The 17,366-nt window shown below is 42.7% G+C and overlaps 12 protein-coding genes across 12 annotated transcripts; 7 read left to right on the top strand and 5 right to left on the bottom strand.

Annotated features, from left to right (window-relative positions):
* The first annotated feature begins 28 nt into the window (after window positions 1-28).
* On the top strand, window positions 29-1,921 carry V1516DRAFT_682262 (NAD(P)-binding protein). Its single transcript, XM_066923380.1, has 3 exons — window positions 29-735; window positions 799-932; window positions 1,001-1,921. The coding sequence occupies exons 1-3, from the start codon at window positions 193-195 to the stop codon at window positions 1,497-1,499; spliced, it is 1,176 nt and encodes a 391-aa protein (XP_066774890.1). The 5' UTR covers window positions 29-192; the 3' UTR covers window positions 1,500-1,921.
* On the bottom strand, window positions 1,557-4,205 carry V1516DRAFT_682261 (uncharacterized protein). The gene has a single exon (XM_066923379.1). It carries the CDS (start codon window positions 4,124-4,126, stop codon window positions 2,024-2,026), a length of 2,103 nt encoding a protein of 700 aa, XP_066774889.1. The 5' UTR covers window positions 4,127-4,205; the 3' UTR covers window positions 1,557-2,023.
* Window positions 4,206-4,360: 155 nt separating this feature from the next.
* V1516DRAFT_682260 (anticodon-binding protein) lies at window positions 4,361-5,447 on the top strand. The gene has a single exon (XM_066923378.1). It carries the CDS (start codon window positions 4,448-4,450, stop codon window positions 5,378-5,380), a length of 933 nt encoding a protein of 310 aa, XP_066774888.1. The 5' UTR covers window positions 4,361-4,447; the 3' UTR covers window positions 5,381-5,447.
* On the bottom strand, window positions 5,353-6,598 carry V1516DRAFT_709083 (NADP-dependent oxidoreductase domain-containing protein). Its single transcript, XM_066924213.1, has 2 exons — window positions 6,458-6,598; window positions 5,353-6,405 (listed from the first exon to the last, which is right to left on the bottom strand). The coding sequence occupies exons 1-2, from the start codon at window positions 6,524-6,526 to the stop codon at window positions 5,473-5,475; spliced, it is 1,002 nt and encodes a 333-aa protein (XP_066774887.1). The 5' UTR covers window positions 6,527-6,598; the 3' UTR covers window positions 5,353-5,472.
* On the bottom strand, window positions 6,599-8,498 carry V1516DRAFT_682256 (uncharacterized protein). The gene is made up of 4 exons (XM_066923377.1): window positions 8,184-8,498; window positions 8,029-8,133; window positions 7,831-7,983; window positions 6,599-7,775 (listed from the first exon to the last, which is right to left on the bottom strand). The coding sequence occupies exons 1-4, from the start codon at window positions 8,316-8,318 to the stop codon at window positions 6,954-6,956; spliced, it is 1,215 nt and encodes a 404-aa protein (XP_066774886.1). The 5' UTR covers window positions 8,319-8,498; the 3' UTR covers window positions 6,599-6,953.
* An 84-nt stretch (window positions 8,499-8,582) lies between these two features.
* On the bottom strand, window positions 8,583-9,891 carry V1516DRAFT_682254 (fumarylacetoacetate hydrolase domain-containing protein 2). Its single transcript, XM_066923376.1, has 8 exons — window positions 9,831-9,891; window positions 9,638-9,787; window positions 9,516-9,592; window positions 9,458-9,470; window positions 9,154-9,406; window positions 9,030-9,097; window positions 8,807-8,975; window positions 8,583-8,758 (listed from the first exon to the last, which is right to left on the bottom strand). Exons 1-8 carry the CDS (start codon window positions 9,840-9,842, stop codon window positions 8,634-8,636), a joined length of 867 nt encoding a protein of 288 aa, XP_066774885.1. The 5' UTR covers window positions 9,843-9,891; the 3' UTR covers window positions 8,583-8,633.
* A 76-nt stretch (window positions 9,892-9,967) lies between these two features.
* V1516DRAFT_682247 (increased loss of mitochondrial DNA protein 1) lies at window positions 9,968-10,979 on the top strand. Its single transcript, XM_066923375.1, has 3 exons — window positions 9,968-10,187; window positions 10,251-10,377; window positions 10,434-10,979. Exons 1-3 carry the CDS (start codon window positions 10,053-10,055, stop codon window positions 10,622-10,624), a joined length of 453 nt encoding a protein of 150 aa, XP_066774884.1. The 5' UTR covers window positions 9,968-10,052; the 3' UTR covers window positions 10,625-10,979.
* On the top strand, window positions 10,980-12,510 carry V1516DRAFT_682246 (uncharacterized protein). The gene has a single exon (XM_066923374.1). It carries the CDS (start codon window positions 11,219-11,221, stop codon window positions 12,317-12,319), a length of 1,101 nt encoding a protein of 366 aa, XP_066774883.1. The 5' UTR covers window positions 10,980-11,218; the 3' UTR covers window positions 12,320-12,510.
* V1516DRAFT_682243 (meiotic nuclear division protein 1) lies at window positions 12,511-13,495 on the top strand. Its single transcript, XM_066923373.1, has 4 exons — window positions 12,511-12,688; window positions 12,728-13,072; window positions 13,125-13,284; window positions 13,346-13,495. The coding sequence occupies exons 1-4, from the start codon at window positions 12,686-12,688 to the stop codon at window positions 13,444-13,446; spliced, it is 609 nt and encodes a 202-aa protein (XP_066774882.1). The 5' UTR covers window positions 12,511-12,685; the 3' UTR covers window positions 13,447-13,495.
* A 191-nt stretch (window positions 13,496-13,686) lies between these two features.
* On the top strand, window positions 13,687-14,946 carry V1516DRAFT_709079 (60S ribosomal protein uL18). The gene is made up of 2 exons (XM_066924212.1): window positions 13,687-13,787; window positions 13,878-14,946. The coding sequence occupies exons 1-2, from the start codon at window positions 13,776-13,778 to the stop codon at window positions 14,787-14,789; spliced, it is 924 nt and encodes a 307-aa protein (XP_066774881.1). The 5' UTR covers window positions 13,687-13,775; the 3' UTR covers window positions 14,790-14,946.
* Window positions 14,832-15,618, bottom strand: V1516DRAFT_682238 (DUF543-domain-containing protein). Its single transcript, XM_066923372.1, has 2 exons — window positions 15,195-15,618; window positions 14,832-15,145 (listed from the first exon to the last, which is right to left on the bottom strand). The coding sequence occupies exons 1-2, from the start codon at window positions 15,246-15,248 to the stop codon at window positions 14,948-14,950; spliced, it is 252 nt and encodes an 83-aa protein (XP_066774880.1). The 5' UTR covers window positions 15,249-15,618; the 3' UTR covers window positions 14,832-14,947.
* Window positions 15,619-16,068: 450 nt separating this feature from the next.
* On the top strand, window positions 16,069-17,366 carry V1516DRAFT_709077 (GTP cyclohydrolase II-domain-containing protein). Its single transcript, XM_066924211.1, is given in 3 exon segments — window positions 16,069-16,834; window positions 16,885-17,174; window positions 17,194-17,366. The coding sequence occupies 3 exon segments, from the start codon at window positions 16,152-16,154 to the stop codon at window positions 17,211-17,213; spliced, it is 993 nt and encodes a 330-aa protein (XP_066774879.1). The 5' UTR covers window positions 16,069-16,151; the 3' UTR covers window positions 17,214-17,366.

Here is a 17,366-nt window from a genome sequence, read left to right as displayed (position 1 = left end):
CTTGATCATTTATTAGAAGCAACAACAAATCGAGGGTTGTGTGTTGAAATATTACTAGGAATGGGATAACACGGCCCTAGTTATCAAGACGATTGACAAACATTGTATAGTTGTTTTAAAATTTTAGATATTCAGATATTCAGTTAGCGCTGGCATTCTTGGGTGCCGATTTCCAAACGGGCGCATATTAGTATGGCATTACAGCTTGCGTCCCCGGGATTATTAAATCGGGCGACAAAATTACGATACAATATTTTTTATTCGTTTTCTTCTTTTTCTTCTTCACTTTCATTCTCAGATTACTGTCTCCCACTGAAAACTCGAACAACCGTTATCGCAGAGGGCTGTTCCCGAGGGTTAGGTGTCGGCCTCGGTCACGGGGCTGGCAAGGCTTGTTTCCGATACTTGAGTTTAGCGGCGGGAGCCAGTAGAGACGGATTATTGTGGTCGAGGTCGACATTAAATTTAGCCAGAATCTCGAACTTCATACCTATAGAAGGATTCCCTGTATCAATTGGTCGTCCATACACAACATCTTCTCTACCACAACTAAGAACAATGTCTTTTGGATCTGCAGCTGCAAGCCGTTTGGCTGGCAAAACAATTCTCATCACTGGTGCTTCGTCTGGCATTGGCCGTGCGACAGCTTACGAGTTCGCTGCCTCAGCGTTGGACGGACAGGTGAATCTCATTTTGACCGCACGTCGTTTGAATGTGCTGGATGAGATCAAAAAAGTATGAATTTAAAGGTTTTTTTATTCCCGAAACCGTATGTAATTGCTGACAGTTGTATTATAGGATCTTGAGAGCAAGTATCCCAAAGCTAAAGTGTGCACTTTCTCCTTGGACGTGTCCAAGTACGATACGATTCCTGGTTTTGTTGCCGGTCTCCCTGAAGAGCTTAAGGCAATTGATGTTTTAGTAAACAATGCGTAAGTGCTCACAGATCTAGAGTGATATCTGTGTTCCCTTCCCAACTTGCAACTAACCAGTGTTGTAGTGGTATGGTCTTTGGCGTTGAAAAAGTTGGCGAAATCCTTCAGTCCGACATCGACACGATGTTCCAGACCAATGTATTTGGCCTGATTGCACTGACGCAGGCTGTACTACCCATTATGAAGGCACGCGGCAAAGGTGATATAGTTATGCTTGGCTCTATCGCCGGACGTGAGCCATACCCTGGCGGAGGCATCTACTGCGCGACCAAAGCTGCGGTGAAATCGTTCACCGAGACCACGCGCAAGGAACTCGTTGATACCCGTATTCGAATCATCGAAGTCGACCCGGGTCAAGTTGAAACCGAGTTTTCTGTAGTCCGATTCCGTGGTGACAAGTCCAAGGCTGATGCAGTCTATAAAGGTGTCGATCCATTGGTCGGCGAGGATATCGCAGAAGTCATTGTCTTTGCTTGCTCCCGTAGGGAAAACACCGTCATCGCAGATACATTGGTATTTCCCAGCCACCAGGCGTCTGCTATGATCATGCATCGCAAGGCTTAGTTTTCAGCTTGTTCAAGCTATTTGTTCTGCGTTAATATATATTTCCTAAGATTCATTGTTTGATTCCTTCGCTTGATTTCCTCGTAGTTTATTGAATCCCTCTTAGTCAATTGAATGCAATGGAGAAGGAGCGGTTCCCCACGATATGCTAATACAAAAAACTCAATTTTTAACTACGGGAGAAAAGATCGTTTACGATATTGAATTCCGCGCTTTTCTCAGCTAGCATAGCCATGCAATCGATGATTAGAGCCAATGATCATCATATAATTATTAGTATTCAGATGTATTCTGCATGGTGTTAAATGGAGCTTGATATCTATTAATACTTCAGTTCACTATACTCCTTTTCTTCATTCTTATTTGGCAAAGCCGCTTAGGATGAGCTACTATAGTTTGCGGAATTATTTCATAGTAGCAGCTTAAATTTCAATTATCATAGATGATTCATCTCTGCATCTATGTAGAAAAAAAGTGATATACTTGATACTATTTCAACTCAACTAGTCAAATCAATTACAAACTTATTCAGCAACAGAATCGAAAACCTCCAACGAGGCAGTCCCCGTTTCCCACGGAACAGCATCTAAGCTAACCATAGCTTGGACAGCAGCAACGACATCATTAATCACTCCACGCACTTGTTTCGTGGAGTCACGCTCACGCAACGTGATTGTACCATCTTCCAAAGTCTGGAAATCGACCGTAATTCCAAATGGTGTGCCCAGCTCGTCATTCCGCGCATAGCGCCGGCCAATCGTGGCCGAACTGTCGTCCACTTTCGACGAGATGCCTGCGCGCCGGAGTAGTACCGACACTTTCCGGATAACAGGATCAAATTTTACGTCATTTGACAAAGGAACTAAAAGCACTTTCGTAGGCGCGACTAACGGTGGGAACGATAAAACTGCGCGCGACTCGGATCCGGGACGCAAGTAGAAGCTGTGCTCCATTAAGGAGTACAAAATCCGACCAATACCAAACGAAGGTTCAATGACATTTGGTGTGAACTCTCGGATAAACTCTTGTTTAGTCTTTTTCTCGATCGCAATCAAGTCGCTGCTAATTTCAACAGGAGCAGTAATATTTTCCACGTCGACACTGATTTTCAAGTTCGCGCTCAGCTCCTCAGAGAGTTTTTCTAATTCATCCTGCGATCGACTCAGCAAGTATTGCTCAATGGCTTTCCCGTCTTTCTTGAACTTTGGCCCAAACTTCTTCTTATCAAGTTCAACTTCGTATCCCTCCGTCACAATTGGTTCCGATAACGCCTGGCGAACCACAAGCTTCTCGCCAGTCTTATTTGAATGAACAGTCAAATCATATGCAGACCGGTCCGCACAACCAACACATTCGATCCAGCCATACGAAGTCTTTAGCTCGGCATCCCAGCAGTCTGCCGCATAATGAGCCATCTCATTTGCCATATGCTGTCTAAATCGCAATTTGCTCGGGTCAATGCCGATCCGAGTTAAAAATAAGTAAATCCGTGCAAGAAAATAGCCCAATGTCTCATTATCTACCACGCCAGTCTTAACCGCCTCGCCGATCGTGATCACGTCAATATCGGTTCTACCAGCTTGCTGTGTATTTTTGTTTAGCAAACTCAGTTTGATATCTGCAACTTCAGCAAACCGCACGTGTGATTTGTCTGTCGGATCGACGAAATGTTCAATCTCGGCCATCAGAAATTCCCGTACTCGAAGCAATCCTGACCGCGGTGAGATCTCATTTCGAAAAGATTTGCCAATTGAAGCACTCGCAAACGGCATTTTCGAGTTATTACTGTCCAATAGTTTATTGAAGTTTAAAAACTGGCCCTGTGCAGTCTCAGGCCGAAGGTAACCTTTCAGTTGACCAGACGGACCGATCGCCGTTTCAAACATCAAATTGAATTCAAGCGGTTCGGATAAGGGACCTCCAGTTGCAGGGTTGACAATAGCATATTTCTTCATCAGTTCACCGAGCTGGGGGCCAGAATACCCGTCGATCTGAGCAAGTACAGATTCATACTCCTCAACAACTGCGTCGTCCAGTTGTATGGCCTTAATCTCCTTGACTTTTTTCTTGCGCTTCTTGTCCTCCGGATTTACAAACGCAGAAGCCTGACCGCGAGCATCCTTATCACCTTTCAATCGGCTTTCAAGAACCTCCTCGACCAAATGATCGACACGGAAGATCTCACCCGTAGCAGGGTCTCGACACATCCAGTCGGCAAACTTGTCGACGTGACCCGATGTCTTGAGAACCTCGTATGGCGTAAGCATCGTGCAATCCACTTCAAGCATATCTTCCTCCAAAATGAAATGTTTTCTCCAAACGTCTACCACATGTGCCTGTAACGCACATCCTGGAGGACCGTAGTCGTAAAGGCCAGATACACCACCATACAAGTCGAATGCAGGTGCGTAGAAAAACCGCCGTTTCAACACACTCTCGAGCGTTTCTCGATCAAACGTTGCGCTCGTCATTTGAGATTTGTTAATTGCTCCTCTTGGCCGTCGGATCCGTGAATTGGTTGGAATAAATTTTGGTTTTACTAACGACAATCGTCGATAGTGATTGGTTAATGACCAGTTAGTGAGACAAATGCGCCGTAATTGATTAGGTAGACGGCTCAAAAGCATGCAGCAATGACAATTGTTTAAGCCTCTAATGATTCTATATATATTATATTTTATAATATATACAACCCCTGGTTCTATGAAAATTTTTGTCTATTGCACTCGTGAGAAAATCAAATATTTTTCTGCTCTAGCGTGTTTGCGGCCCCGGAACAAAACCCTCCCATATAGTGAGTATATTGTCCCAACTGAAATTTCTACCTCTGATCTGAAATTAGTTTTTTCGATACTCTTAGAAGCCTATTAATATTTGATTAATTAGTTGATTATATCGAAATTATTGACACCTATTGGCGATTCAATTAAATTTTACTAGAGGTTGGAATGGTCTCGCGAAAGACGAAAGGGAATAAAAAGAAATCTGTACGGACAGCCCCGCTAGACCGTGATACAATTAATAGCGTTAAAAACAAGATCAAGCGGGAAAATTTACTGCATCAAGCACGACATACGCAGAATGTGGACAAGCATAAAGCACGAAAAGAACGGTTAAAGCTGGAAGTTGCAGATCCAGAGTTGAAGGCGGAGCGCTTAGCAACTAATGTGCCCGATACCATTGAGAGTAAGCGGGTGTATGATGAAACAGTGAATGTGGAGATCAAAGGTGAAGATGAATTTGAAGAGTATTTTAGGGATAAGCGAGCGCCGAAAGTTTTGGTTACGACGTCAAAATTTGCTAGAGGAGAGGCATATCCGTTGTCAGAACAGCTGCTGGATATTGTTCCTGGATCGCAATTCGTCAAACGAGGCCAGAAATTTTCTATCAAAGAGATTGCTCAGTTTTGCATTAATCGAGAATATACGGATATGATCGTCATCAGCGAAGACAAGAAAAAAGTCAACGGCTTGACTTTTGTCCATTTACCTGCCGGCCCAACTATGTTTTTCTCACTCACTTCTCTACGTATGCCCAAACAGATCTCCGGACACGGGCGGTCAACAAATCATGTTCCCGAGCTGATTCTCAATAACTTCTCTACCCGGCTAGGTGCGACGGTCGGTAGGATGTTTCAAGCGTTGTTTCCTCAGACTCCCGAGTTTATCGGACGGCAGGCAGTGACGCTACATAATCAACGAGATTATATTTTTTTCCGCCGACATAGATACATATTCAAGGAAACAGAGCGGGTTGGGTTACAGGAGTTGGGACCGCAGTTCACCCTGAGGTTACGAAGATTACAACAAGGGATAGCAGAAGAACTGGAATGGGAACATCGATCGGAAATGGACAAAGATAAGCTCAAATTTTATTTGTGATCAATAAATTACTCTTGTACTGCTATCTTAAATGTTATCACGAATCGCATTTGAATTTGAAAAATAATACCAATGTCCGTAAAAGATCAGACTTAATCAGTCAACTCGGGTGTATCCGCGTAGAGACCAGTCATATTTGGATATCTGTCACCTTTAATTTCCGCTGACTCAATGAACTTTGTGACCACGGCGACTTCCTCGTCAGTCAACTTAACTTCTGCGCCAGCGACGTTTTCCTCCAGACGGCTTATTTTAGTAGTTCCTGGAATCGGGAATGCACCTTCCGAAATTTCCCAGGCAAGCGTAAGCTGCCCAATAGAGATTCCCTTTTTGTCTGCAATCTCTTGAAGTTGATCAAGTAGCTTTAAGTTCGCCGGGAAATTCTCAGCTGAGAAACGCGGTGAGGAGCGACGGAAGTCATTAGGAGGCAAATCATCTGGAGATCGAATAGCGCCGGTCAGAAAGCCACGAGATAGAGGCGAGTACGCAACGACGGCGACTCCGAGTTCCTTCGCTGCAGCCATAAGCCCGTTGTGCTCTGCGTCGAGGGCGAAAGGCGAGAACTCGATCTGGATCGCAGTGATAGGGTGGACCTTGTGAGCACGACGAAGAGTCGCCGCTGAACACTCGGAAAGACCAATGTGTTTAACTTTGCCTTCCTTAACTAGTTCAGCCATAGCACGAACGGAGTGTTCGATGGGCGTAGTAGTGTCGATGCGATGCTGGTAAAACAGATCAACATATGGGACGCCGAGCTTGGTCAACGACTCTTCAATCGAGGCCTTGCAATATTCCGCCGTACCATCCGACTTGAACGTATCGGGATGAACTCCCCACTTGGTTGCCAAAAAGATCTGATCTCGTTTGCCAGAAGTCTTCAACCAGCGACCAATCAGATCTTCGTTACTACCATAGATCCGGGCCGTATCGAAAAAGGTGACTCCTAGCTCAAGGGCTTTATCAAAAACCTGGAAGCACTCTTGATCAGATAACCGGTCTTTAGTTCCATAGAAAGCAGACATGCCCTAAAATTGCAATCAGCACCATAACTTTTTCTTGATTCGAGGATCAACCTACCATGGCGCCAAAGCCAATTGCAGACACGAGAGGGCCATTTTTACCCAGATGAAGTTGAGGAGGGGCCATCTTTACTATTAACAGTTCCGATATGAGAAAATTGTTACTATAATATATCTATATAAAAAATATATATTATAATGTAGACGAAATTAGTTGGTCAGAACAAATGATAATGTGATGGCTTTATATAGTGGGCTCGGTAATCTCGAGGTGCTTGTCCGACTCGGCCGAATCGCATGGGGTTTGGGCTCATCGACATCATCATGCCGCCGTCACACTCATAGCGACCGCAATGAACAGAATTATTATACAAGATATTCTGGACGGAGAAGCAAAAAGAAGGATTTAGACGTTGCTACTGTAGAACAGCAAGCGTGGAGTTGGCAATTGTCCATCAGAAAAAAAAAAGTCTGATGGTCAGCAAAATGACCATCATGATATCAGGCTAATATAAAGTTCATAATATACATCCAATATGTTAAAACAAACTAAATCACAGATGACCAGAACGATTTTCATCATACTGTGTCTCAGATTTCGAAATTCCAAACAATTCCTTTTGCAGAACTAGCTGAACAAGGATGGCCATCAATAGAACGACAAAGATACTCACCACGACAGCCTTTAGGGCGAGTTTGGTCTGGGCATTTTCGGTGGCCAGACCATCGAGTTTAACGACTGACACCGTCTGAGCGACTGACCCACTGGCAGCTGTAGTTTCTGATGGACTGATAGCAACCATCGTAATGGCAAATCCATGCGCAGCGTAGATGATTTTAACTTCGCGTAAGGTATCTGTTCGGATGATTGACATGGACAAGTCAGCACCAGCCGTGCACGCTAGGTTCGGCTTACTATCGAAAGCAGTGACGGCTTTGATTCCGCTGTGTAGTGCTCTTCGAATTCGCTTCGGCTGACCGACCAATTGCTTGACTAAACTTAGATCTTCCGGTAATTCAAATTTGACCAATTCGGCGCCGCCTCGTCGAGCCCGGTTGGCAACCGCAATCAAAACATCGTTGCCGATGAATCTTATCCCCCGAAACCTCGAGGCTGGAGGAGGGGCATACTCGACGATTTTCTCACCCGTCGCAGTCTCCAGCATGACTAAACTTGACTCAGTCGTATAGACCAAAAAGCGCTCATTAGGTGAAAAGTCGAGATCCTGGATCTCTGTCGGCTTCGTGCTATCCAATTCGGTTGCGCTAGTTTTCGCAAATTGATCTTTCAGCGACGAATACTCCAGACATCGTAATTCACCTGTAGATGACGCAATCGCTAAATATTTGCCTTGAGATGAAAACCGTGTGCATTTCTGCTTGGTTAGAGAAATGTAATGATCTTTATTCAAACCTATGTGCAAAACTAACCTGATATATATCAGACCCGTCCGCTTGAAACAACTGGACCGATCCTTCATCTTCCACTCTATTGTCAGATTCAAGATGGAATTTTCTTAAATGTTTGTTGGTTCCCTGTTTGATTTCATAGCTACTTGAATTAATTCCAACAGCTAGAAATCCCTTCTCGAATTAGCTACTAGTGGAGCATTAATAGTTTCCACTTACTTTCTCTGTTATTGATAAACTCATCGGAGCATCTTCTTCTTTCGATAGAATTTTATCTTTTTTCAGTTCTAACTTTCCATCATCCTGACTAATCTCCAAAATACTCTATATCTGTCAGTAGTCCATCCGTCCATTAATCCGTTTATCAAGCGTACAATTTTGTTTGCAACTCCATTTTTCCCTTCTCCGCCACCACCTGCAACAACTAATTTTCGATCATCTGCGAATGCCGCTGTATAAATTGGAAAGCCAACATTGATTGTCTGTATATCTGATTTGGTTGCCGCCATGCTGAGTGAATTAAAACGTGGGTTTTCGGTGACGTTGATCGTCCACTGTCTGGTTGATCTGGCTATTAGCAGTTGCGATATTATTTGAATATAATACAGTAGAACAATTATACAGTAATATAATAATAGAAATTATGTACAGTTAAGTATAATTGTATACATGCATTACATACCATATATATATGGAAATAAATAAATTGTGCAAGTAAATATGCTCCGCTGGGAGGCTGAAGACAGATCTCTAATAGTTACATTTACGTGTCATTTCGATTACATAAGTAAACAGCAATGTATTATTTAGAGTAAAATATGTGCTCACAACTTGGATTTGGGCTTCTCGTATACAACCTTGTTTTTAATTGTTCCTACGTTTTCAAGGCCAATCTCAACAACATCACCGTCACGAAGCCAATACTTAGGATTACGGCCCATTCCAACGCCTAATAATTAGTTGCAGTTTTAGATACATAATCCTGAGAGTAGCTTACCCGATGGAGTACCAGTCCATATAAGATCTCCTGGGAGTAAAGTCGATCCTTGGCTTAAAAATGCGATGGTTTTGGCAATCTTGAAAATCATATCGCTCGTACTCTCCGATTGAACTTGGAGACCGTTGATTTTGGTGAAGATCTGAAGATTTTGAGGGTCTTTAATCAACTGCGCTTGCGTAAATACATTTTTGTTTTAAGTCCAAAAAATTAAGATATATACTTTTGAAGATACCAAAGCGGGGCCCATCGGAGCCCAACCATCGAACATCTTTCCGAGACCCCATTGACCTAGCCAACGTCAGTAACCTCAATCAAGGTTGGCAGACAAAGTAGAAAGTACGTACCTCCACCTTTTCTGATCTGCCAAGCACGCTGAGAAACATCATTGCCAACCGCATATCCAAGCACATAGTCCAGCGCTTCTGCTTCGGAAACATTGGTTGCTTTCTTACCAATCACAACGACAAGTTCGCATTCATAATCTGTCTCGTTATCGATCTGAGCCATAACAGGAACCGGAATATCGTCGGTAGGACCGCCGATCGATGTAACAGGCTTGAAAAAGAGAACAGGATACACAGGCTTAGGCATTTTTGTCTATGTCATTCAGCGCATTAGACGTGACCATTGCTGTAATCTATGACATACCTCGATAGCGTGTCTAATATTGTTAGTCTAAGCTCAAGTTACAATATTCAGAACATACTTCGCGTAATTCAACCCGAGAAAACGAACAGTCGGAATCTGGTTCCACGCCAAAGGGGAAAGAAGTTTGACAATAGGCTGAACAAATTAGTCTGATCCAAATAATATTGAAAATTGAGCTACCTTAGCTTCTTTCGTAACTTCATATTTGGCGAAAATGTCGCCTTTGATAACGTATGCTTGGGTCGCCTTCCGAGCATCTACCGTTCCGCTTGGAAGAATAGCATCCCCGATGTACGTTTTTCCATCAGTAGAAATGAAACGAACAAGTCTCTGATTATGTTAGGCATAGTCTATAATATCGACTAACACTTACTGCGAACGACATTTTCAATTGAGTTGTGTTCGGAAAATATCAAGCTTCTCCGGACAAATGGACTCGGTTTGGGATAAGGATGGGAGAATGATCTTCAGTCTGTAGACAGGACAGAGAGAGTTTCGATCGAGGGTGTAGTGGAAGAGAGGTGCTGTTGACGACATACATAATCGGTCGTATTTATCTTCTTCAACTCGCAATTGATCCGATATCGCATTCAAAATGCTACTGACATCTGGAAATATCAGCATGGTGCATTTCACTTTGTTGAACGCCATAATATACAGACTGCTCACGGATCCGTCAAAAGTGTCTGGCCATGGACTCGTATTTCTACTTGGACAAGCCATGAAGTTGGTTAGTGATGCTCCTTGAGCCAACCAAAACGGATTTGTATGAATATAAAACTAACTGAATTAGCCTGACGCTGAATTTACTGAGGGCGATCCGTTGATTGGACTTCTTGTTGTCGTGCTGTTGCATCTTAGTATGGTCGACTTGGCCGCGTTCATGTCATCAGAGGGATCCGACTTTCTACGGATACTTGGTGAGTTTACAGTTAGACACAGTATATTAAAAGTGCTAAAAGTCTAACAAAACCAGCTCCTTTTAGATGCATGATTGCCTTTGTTGTCTGCGGATTTGCATACTTCGACTCAGGATCTACTAATGCTCTCAGTAACTCAGTCGTGTTTGCAATCAGCTTCATCGAGCTGTTTTTTCAATTTTGGCTTTTTACAACTCTTCGTGAAGAGCATTCGGCAACTTATCAAGAACAAGTGCCGGACAGCTAGTCTGATTGCGGTTGGTTGTATATATTTGATGTATTTGGCCGTGACCATCTAGGATGAATATTATTGTGTACATAGGCAGAATAACAGGTTTGATGAGTCGTAATATTTGTCTTGTTTGTCATATTGTGGTCATATAATAACATAATATATTTATGATAGTGCATGCAAATTATAACCACCATGATATTCGATATGGGAGAAATTTAAAGGCTTTTCTCTAAGTTCTCCTACAGGACCAGAGAAATCCCTTCTATACAGGTTGTAATAAATCACGGTACTTTGCTGAGAGGTAATTACCACAAATACCTCATAAAGTCAGCATCGAGACTAGAACTCGGTCCATTCTTGTTGCATTAAATATACTTTCTTATTCCAAAATCCCGTACTTTTCCGCAAACTTCAAATATAGATCAACTGAAATTGGATTTACGCAAGAGAATCTATCGATCAGACTTTATTTAGTGATCAACTAAAATCTTTTGGATTTTCTGGTTTAACTGCTTGTTCGTTGTTGTCGCGTTGTCAGCTGTTTTCTGGAAAGTCGCGTTCGCCCCCCATACCTTTCGACCATATTATCCGAATACCAAATCCATTATGTCTATGCAAGCTCCTGTCCCGCTCATGACGTTTGCCGAGCTGGCAGCTCACAATACACGTCGATCTTGCTACATTTCACTTCACAATCGCAGGATTTATGATGTAACTCGTTTTCTTGATGAACATCCGGGCGGCGCAGATCTGTTGCTTGATTATGCGGGCAAAGATGCAACGGCGATCATGGCCGATATTATTTCGCATGAGCACTCGGAATCTGCCTATGAAATGATCGAGGATTACCTTGTTGGAATTCTTGCAACCAAGGATGAGGAAGAAAAACTTCTGATTCCCGGTTTCGACCGGGAAGCATACATGCTGACTGGCGTTGCGTCGGTTGAAGAGCTGTCGCTTAAGACCGACTTCGCTGCAGATTTCCGCAGTCACAAGTTTCTTGATCTCAATAAACCTTTGTTTCTCCAAGTTTTGTTTGCGGATTTCAATAAGGAGTTTTATCTGACACAAATCCATCGTCCACGTCATTACGGTAACGGATCTGCTCCAATTTTCGGTAACTTTCTTGAACCTCTTTCCAAGACTCCCTGGTTTGTTGTTCCAATTGTTTGGGTTCCATGTGTTTGCTATGGTGTATATCTTGCTAGTTTGGGTCTGTCGATTTGGTCACTTGTGCCCTTGTTTTGTATCGGCTTGTTTATCTGGACATTTGTTGAGTACATTCTTCACCGTATGCTATTCCACATGGATGATCATCTTCCTGACCATTCATTTGCTTTTGCTCTGCACTTTTTACTTCATGGAGTTCATCATTTTCTGCCTATGGACAAATTCCGTCTGGTCATGCCTCCTACTCTCTTTGTCGTCCTTGCTTCTCCTTTCTACGCGCTTGCGCACTTCATCTTGCCTTATCACATTGCTATGGCTGTCTACTGCGGTGGCATTTTCGGATATATTTGCTACGATTGCACTCATTACTTTCTCCATCATGCTGTCCTTCCTTCGTACATTAAGGAACTCAAGTCATACCATTTGGAGCACCACTACAAAAACTATGAGCTCGGATTTGGCGTTACAAGTAAATTCTGGGACGTTGTTTTCGGAACTGAACTTGTTGACACTAGTGTTCGTACGAAGGCTCTTTAGGGCAATTCCGTTTTTCAAAAATACACGTTTTTTTTTCTCACGGTTTATTTTGGTGCATTTCTGCACATTTCTGGAATATGGGGATTGGAATGTGATTCAAGAGGATAGGAGTTTAATTTGATTGTTGTTTAATGGAATTTTGTAGATCTAAAATATGTGATTAGTCAAATATATTTATTTATTGAACGAAGCTGTATAGCTACAATACTGGAGAATCTTGCATCAAATTTGAAAGTGCGTGATTCAAGTGCGTGATACAGGTGTGAGATACAGATGCAGCGATAAAAACCTCTTTGATTATTTACTCATTTATCATACATCCATCTGTTATTGTCCGGCCCATTAATTGTGATATTCTCCGTTAAAATGGTATGTTCTAAAAGGTTGAAGTCTTCTGCTAATTAATAGTCCCGGAAAGGAGTTTCAGCGGCAGAAAAAAATGCGAGGTTGCTAGCCTTCTTTGAGGAATCTGCATCGTTTTTCGGAATCAAAGACATTGAAAAGCAAGGATCCAAGGCAACTGGAATCAGTTCTATGGTCATTAAAGATGTACTGCAAGGCCTGATTGACGAAGGCTTGATTCGATGCGAGAAGATTGGCTCCGGGAACTATTACTGGAGATTTCCTTCTGATGTCAAACGAAACCAGGACCGGGAACGGAAACTGATCATGGATAAAGTGAAGGAGTTGAGACAATTTGAAAAGTCACTGGACGAGATTATTCAGCAATCTGCTAGATCCAGAGAAGATACAGTACGTGGGATTTACTTGAGTCTGTAAAGACACCAAACTAATAAGTTATCAGGCGGAACGACGTCAACTGATCGAGTCAGTCAGAAACAAAGAATCTGAATTAAGCGCACTGACTGAAGAAATAAAATCTCTAAATTTCATCGATCCTGACCTGCTATTGGAAAAACAGGCGATACTTGCGACCATGAAATCTGCAGTCAATCGCTGGACGGGTATGATGTTGTATATACTCGTATATAAACCAGTTCAAATGAGATCTAACTTTGCTTACAGATAATATATTTGCCGTGATAGGATATTTCAGACAAATGGGAACTGACATGCAGCTGGTCTATAAGGAATTTGATATTCCCGAAGATCTGGATACTGTCTAGCACCATCTTGATAACTCTATATAGTTAATAAAAATAAAGATCCGTACTATATTCTTCTACTCCCCAATTACACTGCACTTAAGATTAGCTAATATCCCAACATATCGGATTAGGGTATAACACGTGAATGTAGGGTTATATGCATGACTGCTTTTACCGGATCGCACACTTAACCCTATGATTTTGCATCTCCTACTCGACACCTGGCAGACTCCCAAGATACTTTTGATACATGGTTCCGAGCAAGCATCAGAGAGCACTTTACCACTACTATTTTCTAGATCGAACTTAGTTGTTTAGCTGAACAGAAATAACGAAAACAGTTAAAAATGCCATTCACCGTAAGTATTTCTTGCACAATTTATTCGCGCGAGTTTTGGTCGTGATTGTGGTATTATGGTGTATGCAAGAACAATTCTAACAAGCGGCAGAAACTCATCAAGACTCCAGCCTATTTCTCGCGATACCAGACTCCTTACAGACGGAGACGCGAAGGAAAGACGGACTATTATGCTCGCAAGCGCTTGATCACACAGCATAAAGCCAAATACAATTCGCCCAAGTACCGTTTAGTTGTTCGTTTCACCAACAAGGACATCATTGCTCAAATTGTTTCTTCTCAAATTTCGGGTGACATTGTTTTGAGCGCTGCCTATGCCCACGAGTTGCCTAACTACGGAATTGAGCATGGCTTGACCAACTGGGCTGCTGCATATGCTGTTGGACTTCTTGTTGCTCGTCGTACTCTGCAGAAACTTGGACTTGACGAGACTTACACTGGTGTTGAGGAGGCCGATGGTGAGTTCACCCTGACTGAGGCTGTTGAAGATGGTCCTCGTCCGTTCAAATGTTATTTGGATGTCGGTCTCCACCGCACTACAACCGGTGCTCGTATTTTCGGTGTTCTGAAAGGTGCATCCGATGGTGGCTTGCATGTTCCGCACAGTGAGAAACGCTATCCTGGCTATGATATTGAGTCGAAGGAGCTCGATGCCGATCTTCTGAGAAAGTATATTGTTGCTGGCCATGTGGCTGAGTACATGGAGACACTTGCCGACGATGATGAGGAGAAGTACAGACAAGTGTTCAAGGGTTATTTGGAGGACAATATTGAGGCAGATGGCATTGAGGATATCTATGTTGAGGCTCATGAGAAAATCCGTGAAGACCCTTCACCTAAGCCTACCGCGAAGAAGTCGAAGGAGGAATATGCTGCTGAGTCGAAGAAGTACAAGGCAGTGAAGTTGACGACTGAGGAGAGACTTGCTAAGCGCCAGGCCAAGATTGCATCACTTGTTACATCCGAGGCAGTTGAAGAGGAGGAGGAGGAAGATGAAGAGTAAATGTAATTTAAAAGTTTCGTTAATTGATCATTGAATGGTACTGTTAATTTTGGAATTTGTAGCAATATAGTATGGTGGTCTAGTAAAATTGATATGTGAAAGTCACCAGATGTCAATGGAATGGACTATAAAGGAAAATGTATATTGACTAAATGGAATCAGGACTTTACGATCCGAACGCCAGCATCGCTTCCACGGAAGATAGCATCGCCTTCCGCGTAACCTCTTCCTGCGCCGAAACCAATACCAAGCCAAACCGGGAAAGCGCGTCGACGGAAGAAAACGACAGAAGCAACAACACCGAATCCAAAGCCAAGAGCGGTCTTGACAAGAGTGTTTGAAATCACGACATCCCACTGTTCTGTTAGCGATGAAGAAAGCGATTAAAGCAGAGCAACTAAATACCTTATCGTTGAGCAATTGCTCGGAAGGAGTTTTCTTGACTACGGCCGATGACATGATTAAATATGATCCTGAACTTGGTTAGCAAAGTATCGAAGAATTTAGGTACATCGTCAAATAACTCAACAGCCTGTCTCAGAACTGATGTCATCTAAATCACAAAATCATAGAAATCATAAAAATCATAGAAATGCCCAGAATCTTCAAAATCATAGATAATATCCACCGAGATATCCGACTTCTCCACGCGCACAATTCATACCTGTTTCTAATCTCGCACGCTAAAACTCCAGATGCAAACAACAAACAAAACAAAATCCGACAACTATTATAGCGTCGGTATGTACTTCGTTCGCTTCTAAATTTTCGGTTCCACTCGGATTGAATGTCTCCGTATTGATTATTTTGAATGGTATGAGTAGGTATTGTCTATTTCGACGCCGGAACCTGCTCTCGCCAATTGCAGTGTGCAAATGAACCGCCATAACTCTGATTTTATATGGTGTAAACGTATGGCTGAGTGCCATATATGCCTACACGTGATTGAACATATCAAGTAGCCGCTATTGGATAGAAATTGTATTACTAGTAGCATGTATAGTATATATAAATGTATATATTAAGGAATACATCTGTAATAAAGAATATTTTGATGATAGAAATGCCAATATGAAAAGTCAGCTTGATTTGGTCAAGGTCGCCACCCGCTGTTATGCTTACTGTGGATATGTAATCCCAAGTCGGTATTTCTAATCAATGTGGACATGTCCCCAAATTAAGCATGACGTACGGCTTATAGCGGATATGGTAAGCTGGGGATATACATCCGCCACGAACTTCAGGATACATATATATATCCAACTTCATTGAAGTTGGGGGTACTATCATCAATGCAGTCTGTCTGTGGCAATCTCAATCTTGGTTGATTATAATAATAACATAATACGACATAATTGGAAGATGGTCCCGTCACAGTCGAACTCCAATTCGGTATTTCCGTCGCACGTTTCTCCTCGAATTTCACCGCAATTCAAACCGGTCGAGATCGAGTCCGATATCTCATTATCAACTAACGAGCAACTTCCTCCGTTGGTAACTCCGCTTCCTACGCGAGCGACGACTCCTGGGCCAGTGGACCTGACGCCGATTCCAATTACATCTACCCCCGAGCCGGCCCCTAGTTTGCCTGAGGTTCTGCCAAAGGTTGAATGTGTAGTCCGGGCACGGATTCCGACGACGACCGGGACAGAGATTTTCCTACATTTGTACAAAAATAACGTCGACGAGAAGGAACATCTTGCAATTGTATTTGGACCGCATATTCGCAGCAAGTCTCTAGATCGGCCGCGACCAGGTGAAACAGAACGCGATCGCATGATCAGAGGTGCTTATACCGGACGGTTATATCCTGGGCGCAAAGAGAGCGGCAAGGAAGATCTCGTTCATTTATTTTCTAAGCAAGATCATGCAACTCTCGTCCGTATACATTCTGAATGCTATACTGGAGAGACTGCTTGGTCTGCGAGATGCGATTGTGGTGAACAGCTTGATGAGGCAGCTCGGCTCATGACCAAGGAAAATGACGGCGTTGTTGTCTATCTACGGCAGGAGGGTCGAGGAATCGGTCTTCTTGAGAAATTAAAGTGGGTTTTTACGTTCCGGCATAACTTTGTTATCTACTAACAATTCTTAGGGCTTACAACTTACAAGATCTTGGTGCAGACACAGTCACCGCAAACTTGCTGCTTCGACATCCAGCTGACGCCCGTTCCTACAGTATTGCTACGGCTATCTTACTAGATCTTGACCTCACGGAAATTCGCTTATTGACAAACAATCCAGACAAAATTGCTGCTGTTGAAGGGAAACACAAAGAAATAAAGGTGACGGATAGAGTCCCCATGGTTCCTTTGGCTTGGTCTCGTGAATCCGGTGGTATTAGAAGTCAGGAAGTAGAGGGATATCTGAAGACAAAAATCGAACGTATGGGACATATGCTTAGCAAACCTGTTAATTAATTGAATTACTTTTAAAATGCATATTTAATTTGACTTTTATTCGACTTGTGCTAAATTGGACACATATACTTATCTGGTTTAATGTTTAATCTCTATTGAGTGAATTGATACGAATCTAGCCCAATTCCTTCACTGATATTACCAATTGTACTCAAAT

The sequence above is a fragment of the Lipomyces oligophaga genome, assembly GCF_038497815.1.
Source record: "Lipomyces oligophaga strain CBS 7107 unplaced genomic scaffold V1516scaffold_11, whole genome shotgun sequence".
NCBI classification, from domain to species: Eukaryota; Fungi; Ascomycota; class Lipomycetes; order Lipomycetales; family Lipomycetaceae; genus Lipomyces; species [Lipomyces] oligophaga.
Note: the sequence above shows the minus strand (reverse complement) of the source record. Positions and strands in the feature narration are given on the sequence as shown.

Bases quoted from the DNA above. Each gene is read 5' to 3' on its own strand.
- V1516DRAFT_682262 (XM_066923380.1), top strand. From the start codon at position 193: ATGGCATTACAGCTTGCGTCCCCGGGATTATTAAATCGGGCGACAAAA. The intron at 736-798 runs GTATGAATTTAA...GTTGTATTATAG, and splicing joins TGCTGGATGAGATCAAAAAA to GATCTTGAGAGCAAGTATCC. The intron at 933-1,000 runs GTAAGTGCTCAC...CCAGTGTTGTAG, and splicing joins GATGTTTTAGTAAACAATGC to TGGTATGGTCTTTGGCGTTG.
- V1516DRAFT_682261 (XM_066923379.1), bottom strand. From the start codon at position 4,126: ATGCTTTTGAGCCGTCTACCTAATCAATTACGGCGCATTTGTCTCACT.
- V1516DRAFT_682260 (XM_066923378.1), top strand. From the start codon at position 4,448: ATGGTCTCGCGAAAGACGAAAGGGAATAAAAAGAAATCTGTACGGACA.
- V1516DRAFT_709083 (XM_066924213.1), bottom strand. From the start codon at position 6,526: ATGGCCCCTCCTCAACTTCATCTGGGTAAAAATGGCCCTCTCGTGTCT. The intron at 6,406-6,457 runs GTAGGTTGATCC...TTGCAATTTTAG, and splicing joins CAATTGGCTTTGGCGCCATG to GGCATGTCTGCTTTCTATGG.
- V1516DRAFT_682256 (XM_066923377.1), bottom strand. From the start codon at position 8,318: ATGGCGGCAACCAAATCAGATATACAGACAATCAATGTTGGCTTTCCA. The intron at 8,134-8,183 runs GTACGCTTGATA...TGACAGATATAG, and splicing joins ATGGAGTTGCAAACAAAATT to AGTATTTTGGAGATTAGTCA. The intron at 7,984-8,028 runs GTAAGTGGAAAC...TAATTCGAGAAG, and splicing joins GTTTATCAATAACAGAGAAA to GGATTTCTAGCTGTTGGAAT.
- V1516DRAFT_682254 (XM_066923376.1), bottom strand. The intron at 9,593-9,637 runs GTAGCTCAATTT...TAATTTGTTCAG, and splicing joins AAGTTACGAAAGAAGCTAAG to CCTATTGTCAAACTTCTTTC. The intron at 9,098-9,153 runs GTACGTACTTTC...GACGTTGGCTAG, and splicing joins GCAGATCAGAAAAGGTGGAG to GTCAATGGGGTCTCGGAAAG.
- V1516DRAFT_682247 (XM_066923375.1), top strand. From the start codon at position 10,053: ATGCTACTGACATCTGGAAATATCAGCATGGTGCATTTCACTTTGTTG. The intron at 10,188-10,250 runs GTTAGTGATGCT...TAACTGAATTAG, and splicing joins TTGGACAAGCCATGAAGTTG to CCTGACGCTGAATTTACTGA. The intron at 10,378-10,433 runs GTGAGTTTACAG...TAACAAAACCAG, and splicing joins CGACTTTCTACGGATACTTG to CTCCTTTTAGATGCATGATT.
- V1516DRAFT_682246 (XM_066923374.1), top strand. From the start codon at position 11,219: ATGTCTATGCAAGCTCCTGTCCCGCTCATGACGTTTGCCGAGCTGGCA.
- V1516DRAFT_682243 (XM_066923373.1), top strand. The intron at 13,073-13,124 runs GTACGTGGGATT...ATAAGTTATCAG, and splicing joins CTAGATCCAGAGAAGATACA to GCGGAACGACGTCAACTGAT. The intron at 13,285-13,345 runs GTATGATGTTGT...CTTTGCTTACAG, and splicing joins TGCAGTCAATCGCTGGACGG to ATAATATATTTGCCGTGATA.
- V1516DRAFT_682238 (XM_066923372.1), bottom strand. From the start codon at position 15,248: ATGTCATCGGCCGTAGTCAAGAAAACTCCTTCCGAGCAATTGCTCAAC. The intron at 15,146-15,194 runs GTATTTAGTTGC...CTAACAGAACAG, and splicing joins AGCAATTGCTCAACGATAAG to TGGGATGTCGTGATTTCAAA.
- V1516DRAFT_709077 (XM_066924211.1), top strand. From the start codon at position 16,152: ATGGTCCCGTCACAGTCGAACTCCAATTCGGTATTTCCGTCGCACGTT. The intron at 16,835-16,884 runs GTGGGTTTTTAC...AACAATTCTTAG, and splicing joins GGTCTTCTTGAGAAATTAAA to GGCTTACAACTTACAAGATC.